The 8663-nt window shown below is 33.9% G+C and overlaps 1 protein-coding gene across 1 annotated transcript; it reads left to right on the top strand.

Moving 5' to 3' along the window:
* Positions 1–2409: 2409 nt before the first annotated feature.
* Positions 2410–8585, top strand: LOC135157473 (uncharacterized). The gene is made up of 3 exons (XM_064113094.1): positions 2410–2629; positions 3560–3708; positions 6120–8585. Exons 1-3 carry the CDS (start codon positions 2537–2539, stop codon positions 6304–6306), a joined length of 429 nt encoding a protein of 142 aa, XP_063969164.1. The 5' UTR covers positions 2410–2536; the 3' UTR covers positions 6307–8585.
* Positions 8586–8663: the final 78 nt, after the last annotated feature.

Here is an 8663-nt window from a genome sequence, read left to right as displayed (position 1 = left end):
AAACATTGAAATTTTTATCATTTCTGCCTTTTGCCAGCCAAGTATTTTGGTTTAGAAACCCAAAGTAGCAGATTTTGAAAATAACCACACCAGCCAAAATTCTTTCACATCTTAGTGTGTGTGCTCAAATAGAAAAGTTGATTAAATTTGTTGCAATTGATTTCGTTCTCGAAAAAGACTAATGGCCCGTTCATAAAACTTGTTACAATAAGAAACTGGCAATGATAGAAGCTACTGAAATCCATCTGGCTGATGGTACATTTTGTTATTATAGAAACTGTGCATCTGTTACTCTAACAAGCCTTTATGAAAAGTGGCCCTGACAAAATGGCTGAAGGTTATGCTTATTTTGCTAATTTCTCAGTAATTAACACAATTTATTATACTTTGGCACACATTTTTATCCATGCCTGCAGACACCTGGGCCCCGTCTTACAAAGAGTTGCGATTGATCCAATCAATCACAATTATGGACGGCCAGCAATGTCAACAGCTATTATGCATGTTTGTTCAAAATATTTTCTAGCTATGATGTATATTCATGCATTCCATTTTTTCTTGAAAATTCACTGTGCTTCTCTTATTTTTACAAAGGACAGTGCAGATTTCCTGTAAAAAAATGACTTCGATGGATTTCCACAGTTACGATTGATTGGATCAATCATAACTCTTTGATCATTTAAGTAGATTCTGTCCCTGTATAAAACTCGTTTTTAAACCGTTACCACAACCGGTATTTTATATTCAAGCATATTTTTAGTGTCGCTTTCCTCTGCAAATAAAAAAAATGAATTTGTGATTGGAACAAGAAAATTGATATCATTGACAAATGTATGTAATCAAGACTGCTCACATTGTTTGACGTCAGATGATGCATGCTGGTGAGAAGCACAATGAAACCTATTTTTGAAGCTTATAAATTCATGGATCGCTCTGATGTGGTTTTAAAAGCAGAGTGGTACCGGAAGCTCAAGCTGTACGTTTAACATTGCTAGTGTCCACCCCAACAAAAAGTTGGTTTGAATAAAAAGAGAAAAATCAAACATGCAAAACACTGAAAATTTCATGTAAAATAAGAAAGTTATGACATTTTTAATTTCGCTTAATTAAAAAAATTTGTTATATTCACACTCCCGGTCAGTATGTAAATGGGAGACTGATGACATCATCCACTCACTATTTCTTTTTTATTATATGAAATATTAAATATTCTAATTTTCTCATTGCCATGTGAAACAAAGTTTTATTCCTTGAAAATGTGCGTTTTTTGGTTAAAACAAATGGGTCATCATTGTAAAATCTCTAAAAATTGATATATTGTAGAATTCAAACAATAAGAAACAAAAGAAATAGTGAGTGAGCGACCTCCGAGTCATCGACTCTCTCATTTGCATATCTCTGAATTGTGCGTATAACTCTTTTGTGAAAAATAAGCAAAACAACTTTCTTATTTTACATCCGTATTATGCTTATTTGATTTTTTCTCTATTGATTCAAATCAACTTTTTTGGGGGGGCCGGACTTTACCTTTATTGTAAAATAAAATGCCTGCCCGTGGCAAGAAATAAAAGTATTACAACCTTGTAAAATAAACAAATAGGTTCTCCAAAACGCGAACTTTAGCATGAAAACAAAATCTCATTCGTCGCGGTGTTCCTTGTATATTTTTAAAGGAGGCACACTTTTTTTTACATCAAAGAATTACTGTCATCTTTCTTGGCATCATATCTTAAGCAAGTTATATTGTTTTTATCATAGCAAAGTGAAATGGAGGGGAAGGTCAAATAAGTTTGCTCCTCCGATGTAGCTATATGGATATGCCGTGGTTCAGTTGCCCTCCCGATCCCCGAACCCCAAATTAAGAAAAGTTACACGATTTTGCTAAAAATCTTTAATTTCACCAAAATTGTGAACCAAATCCTTCAATTTCGCTAATAATGCCCTGTCAAAAAAAAAAAGTTTAACCCCTGCATCCCCTGGAAAAAAATATGAGTATGACCCCAATTACCATTTTTACAGAGCCCCCTCCCCCAAATACAGGTGGGCACCTTTGGATGTTTGCCTCCAATCCAGAATGGCGCCCCTCTCTTTCTATATGACCCCCTGCGGCGACCATCTGGACTCCACAAAAGCAGCATGACATGCCTGCCCTATACCCCAAGAACATTGTAACACCAATTTATTCTTAGTTCAGCATATCTTCCCATTTTTCGATCTGCTGAATATAAAACACCTTCAAGCACCCTAACTCCATCCCAGGCCTGGCGTGTTATTCCACCCCAAATTCCGGCCCCACCCTCGTAATACCACTTTCTATTCTGCCTCGCCTCAACGCACATAGCCTGTTGCCGAAGTTCTTTACCCTTGTTATCGAGATCGACTTCTCTACGCATGCGCTATAATCACGTTGCCATAGCGAGTACCCAAGCAGAACCCGGAAGCTCGCCAGCAACTCGATCTGATGTGGACAGGATCGATCAGGGCATTAATTTCCACCTTTAATCGGCATAATATCATTCATCATTAAATTAAAACAATGAGTCAACAACAGTACCACTGGGAGGCTTTAAGGAAGCAACGTGTCATCGACAGACAATTAGCAGCTAAGAATAAATTTGCTGATGAAGAGGTAAAATATGTTTGTTTACATTCTGCTTTTTTTTTTGCTTGACCATGTCCATGTCATGTGTGTGTGTGCGCGAATTTAACATAGGTCATAGGCTGAATGGCTTACAGAAATGATTGTCGCTATAGCAATGTAGGATGGGGGATCGGGTGTCCGGACACTTTATATTTTTGAAGCCTTCTTTTTTGTCTTTGGATTACACTAAAAATATGAATTCAATAGTTATAATCATCTTCAATTTTGTTCTCTCTAATATTTCCTAACATTTTGAACTAAAAATTGATGAAACTTCGCTTGTAAATTTTTCCAAATTACTTTCTAAAATTGATCGTCCGGACACACAACCTGTCCGGACACACAACAACTGGGTATACTACTTAATGCAGGTGTGGGAAAGAGTTCATTTTGTGACAGCTACCCTAACCCTTATATATTATGTTTCAGTTTGTATGGGTGGCTGTTGTGACAGCTACCCTAACCCTTATATATTATGTTTCAGTTTGGGTGGCTGTTGCAAAAATAGATCTTGACTAATATTTGTAATAAGAATATAATCATGTTACAATTAATTTATCCAGTTGTGTGTCTGGACAATCGATTTTAAACAGCCATTTGCAAAAGTTAACAAGCAAAGTTTTATCAATATTTATCATAGATAACAAAATTGAAGATGATATTCAGATATTGAATTCATATTTTTGTGTAATTTAAAGACAAAATTAAAAAAAGGCTTCCAAATTGTTAAGTATCCTGACACCTCGCCCCCATCCTATTATTTCAAAAGATCTCCTGCTCAATCCCAAATAGAAAGACAAATCAACAAAATATCATTATCTTAATCACTTGAACTCTCACGTTGCACCCCCATAAATGAATTAAGTAAAAATTAAAACCAATTAAAGAAGATTCCTCTTATGTCTTTTTTTTAATCAGAGGAGAATGGCTGAAACGTGCTCTGAGGACATGGCCAGGGAACAGCTAGAGAGTAGACAGATGGATCACGAGAGAAGACGTCAACTCGCCGATCAGATCCAGAAACGAGATCGACAAGGAATCCACAACACCTACAGAGATAGAGAACAGTAAGTATTTGGCATTCTAAAAGCCAAAGGATTGTTTACCACAATCTACGTGATCATATTTTGTGGACTGTGCTGTAATATTTTTACATAGTATTTCAATATGTCTGGACAGACACTTAACACCACCATCGCAAACACAGCTAAAAATATGTTTTCAGTAATCATTGTATTTAAGTGTCAATGTAAAATTTAATATGAGGATTTGATAGGTGGTATAACATTAAAGGGGAATCCAACCCAAATAAAACTTTGTTTTTATAAGGAAAATATAAATCAGACAAGTTGATAGGTGAAAGTTTGAACAATATTGGACAAACAACAAGAAAGTTATGAATTTTTAAAAGTTGTAAATATTGGTAATCACTATACCCATGGAGACTTCAAATTGGCCGTATATGGGATGTCATAGTGATGTAAGGCAAGGACTACTCTTCCATGTACTCCAATACATATTGTGGCTAAAATGTCATTTTTCCCAAAAGTTTTATTTCAAATTAATATTTTTCTTTCATGAGGACATAAAACAATATACTACCTGGGTTATATTTAGATTACTGCCCCAGGGGAATGGGTACTTAGGAGAAAACCACTAATCCCTGATAATAAAGTACATGGCGTATGGGAAAGTTGTCCTTGCCCCTTGTCATAATTTACTTATCCAGTTGCCAATTTGAAATCTACATAGTATTAGTGATCTCAATTTTAAAGCAGCTATAACTTTCTTATTGCTTGTCCGATTTCTTTCAAACTTTCACCATTCTGTTTAATTAGTTTTTCTCCTTCCCAACACAACATTTAATGGCCAAGGCTGGATTCCCCTTTAAGTCAAATTATGTTCACATAATACTAATTTATTTTCTGATTAAATTAATAGAATATGTGAGTACATTATATCTTAGTTTGAATTAAGGTGTTTTGTCAGATTCCTCTAACCTTACACAAGTGACAATCGTAATGTAATGTTCATTTTAATTCCTTTTCTTTCTGTTTTATATTTCTCACCTAATAACTCATTTGTTTAACTTTATGGTGGAACCTCCTTTCTTGTCCATTTCATTCTTAAAATTAATCACCTCTGCTAAAAAATATCCTGATCTGTTTTCAATCCTTATACATATACATTTTTATATCTCAATTTAATTTCATTTCTTTTCTTTATAACCATTTCCATAACTCTATTTTCCCATCACCCTATTTTCCAATCCCTCTCAATTTGTGAATTTTCATTATTTTACAACTAGAATTGATCCATTGAACGGAACATTCCATTATCAACAAGGACATAGGACACTTACTGTCCATTTACAAGATTAGATCTTATATCAAGGATAGATTACGTCTACCATAAAATTCAATTAAATGCAAAAAATATTTCAAGACAGCGGAACAACAAATTTTGTGGATTACAGTTGTGCAAAACTTTATTGCAAATCCTGCAATTTGTACTGTATAAGTTAGTGCAATACCTGAATGTTTTTATCCAATCATTATATTATGTTTGAGTATTGATTTAAATTGAAATATGTAATTGATCAATCTAGCCCAAATTTCATTTTATTGACTTTGGTCAAGCTTCTTCTACACTAATATGTATAATTTATATTTCATCACTCTACTTGCTATAAGATTATTTGAATTTGCTTTGCATATATTTTTCATATTGAAATGGACAATATTTCTTCAAATTAATCAAATACCTGTACATACATTCCACTTGATGACCGTGATATCATACATGTACATACAACATCCAGTATGAGAACTTATTACTTGCAAGCACATGAACATGCTAGTACATTGTATTATTTTTATAACAAAAATGCATTATTTTATTAGATTTGTGATCTCCATGAAAATTCTGTTCGTTCTTCATTTGTAATTGTCACATTCATTCTTTCACTGTTCTTGGGTTCTTTTCACAAATACATACGATTATAGTACCTTTGTTGTTATGGTAACTGCCATGGAAACCTTGTGTTTGATTAGCTGATAAGATCTCTATCACCATGGTAGTTACCATTGTTTTCAAAGTAATTATAATCAAATTCCTTTATGAAATGGGCCCCTTATGTCTTTTTAATCCTGTGTATGGTAGAAAAGACTGAATCAATCAGCTGACATGATAATCATTAAAATATATTAATTGTGATATACTGATATTGTAGGCTTTTATGTAATTAATGATAGTGTATATAGTGCCATTGTGAAGTATGAGAAACTTCATCTTAATTGTAGTATACTGGTAGAGTAGATGAATGAGTTAATAGCAATTCAGTTTTGTATTGCAGTTGCTACCACTGACAGTTCAAACAGTAAAGGCTTTGGGCATTTCTTTCTTCAATGATTTCCTTCATCCTAACCTATCCCACCAAACCTCCCTCTTCTTGCTGCCCCACCCTAAACCTCTACAGAACAATCCAGAGGCTGGTTAGCGAGAGAACATGGCACGATGACCTCATCGCGAAGATGGACCAGAAGGAAAAAGACGACATGCTCAAGGATCTTCTCCGGGACCACGCCCAAAAGTCTAAGATTCTCAGGGATCGAGGCTTGTATCGAGGGGATGCCAAGTTCTTCATCGATCCCCAGTATAACTGATTATTTAGCCATCATTCTTTTCTTCATCTCTCGGCTCGGTGCCGTCTTTGGTCCTGGATGCAGGGATCCATCCATGGGGAGTGTTTCATGAGAAAATAGTTCAGTGATTTTCACTGATTACTTTGCTCTAAGCCAATCAATTTCGAGGATTTTCAGTGACTTTTAACAATAGTCAATGAAGACCACTGACTGAATTATTTCATGAAATGCTCCCAAACACTTAACTATTCTAGTTGTAGCCTTACGACTGATTGTATGGTCAACTTTCATGATTGATTTTATTTTGTGGTCAATACAATCAATCGTAAAACCTTGATCTACAATCAATTACTGAGCTTTGTTTAATGGGTCCCTGGTCTTGGATCACTGGTCATTAAGAGTTCCCTGGTTGCTATAGCGATTTAACCTTGTTCCAGTGAAAATGTGGCAAAAACCAATTCAAGTTATTGTCTGTATAATTTCTGTAGAGATGTGTACAAATCTCTATAGAAACCAGTGTTATCCATTTGCTTAATTATAGGCTCTTTCTGAAGAGAAACGATGGAAAACATTCAATGTCTGCATTATGATTACTTGTATGTGTGGCTTCTTATATTCAAGTTTCAGTATTTGGAAAGCACTAAATGGAGCACTGCTTTGTATGGTATTCTGAAAACAAATGTGTTAACTGTTCATGAGTGGTGTTTGATAAACAAGCTGGAATCCTCATTTCAAAGATGTATTAGATCGAAGGCCTGGAGCCCTTCTTACGAAGAGTTGTGATTGATCTGATCAATCGCAACTATGGAAAGCCAGCAAAGTCAACATATTAAATGCTGTTTGTTTTAAAATTTTCTAGATATGAGTGTATATCCATAAAGTCATTGATTTCTTGACAAGTTTGTGTGATTTCCTTTGTTTACAAAAGACATTTTGCAAATTTCCTGTAGAAAAAATTATGACACTGATGGATTTCCATAGAGTTACGATTGATTGGATCAATCATAACTCTTTGTAAGACAGGGCCCTGGTCTGTCATCTGAAGGCCGGGGGAATATATACTCACGAAGGGTGAAGACTCTACATTATAAGATCCAAAACCACTTTGATCGGACTGGAACATATCCCAAGTCAAATGATAGGATTATCTAGAATAATCTACATAAACACCATTGAATGGTTAAAAGTAGAAATGTTTTCAGAATGTCATCCCAAGATTCATTGCTCCGTTATATTACACATTTCACCACCATACAAATAGTGGTAACTGTAGTGGTACGTATCTCGATATATAGTATGAAAGAGCTTAGTTTGAAAAAAAAGGGAAATAAAATATTTTTTACCTTTGAAGTTTTTAGGGAGCAAATGACCTTTCACAATTCATCTTATGTACACCTACTCTCTTTGTTCCCGTACATTTTTAAACCCATATTTATGAAAAAAATTAAAAAGCAGAGAACCTTTTTTTCTAGCATCGAATAACACATCAGTGATAGAAATGATTACCGGGTATATTTTAAATTTATGATTTTTTGTGGTTTTATTTAATGTTTTAATCCTATGTTTTATGAATATATAATTATTGTTGCTATGTAAGTGTTCATTTTTGTGCTAATATCTATTCTCCGTCCAGTATTTTCATTCAGCTTTGTGAAAATTATTTCAAGTGTATTGGGATGATTCTGTTACAACTAATATTGATTTCACTGTATTGAGATAGAATCAGTTTTATGTGGTTCGATTGGTCCAAATTACTAAAATTTTAGGCATAACAGTAAATCAAATCACCCCAATGCCATTGAAAGTTTAAATAATATATTTATGTATTTTTATCTATGCAATTTTTCTGTGCACAACTGACTTAGCGTAAATATATTTAAGTGAGCACCTATAATGCTATGCATGCATGCCTATCAAAATGGTAGGCCCCCATTTGTTCTCCAGTTATTTGTATAATTCTGATTGAGATTAGATTTAATTGTTTAGTTTCAGAACATTGTATAAACAAAGGAAAATTTTCAATGTACAAACATGATGCATCAAATAAATATTGATTATTATATTGAATATTGCTAAAACTATATTCCTTGAATTTTTCAAACCTGATCAGCTAAGAATATTTTAAATTTAGTAAAATAGAAATATGAGATGAATAAACAATTCAAGATCAACAATTAGAGTCAGCTTCCCCAAATTGTGATGAATATCAATTAGAATGATGTAATTATCAAAAAGGAATGTAATAAACTCCAAAATGTTACAGATATTTTTTTCACTTAGCATTAAAAGAGTAAGTATTATATTTTGGTGTGCATTTGTTCTCATTTAATCAACCTGGAAAGTTGTTTTTAGAAGGGGCTATATAAGATAATCTTACA

Source organism: Lytechinus pictus, chromosome 18 (genome assembly GCF_037042905.1).
Source record: "Lytechinus pictus isolate F3 Inbred chromosome 18, Lp3.0, whole genome shotgun sequence".
Lineage (NCBI taxonomy): Eukaryota > Metazoa > Echinodermata > Echinoidea > Temnopleuroida > Toxopneustidae > Lytechinus > Lytechinus pictus.
The sequence above is the reverse complement of the archived record's forward strand: the minus strand, read 5'-3'. Positions and strand labels throughout refer to the sequence as shown.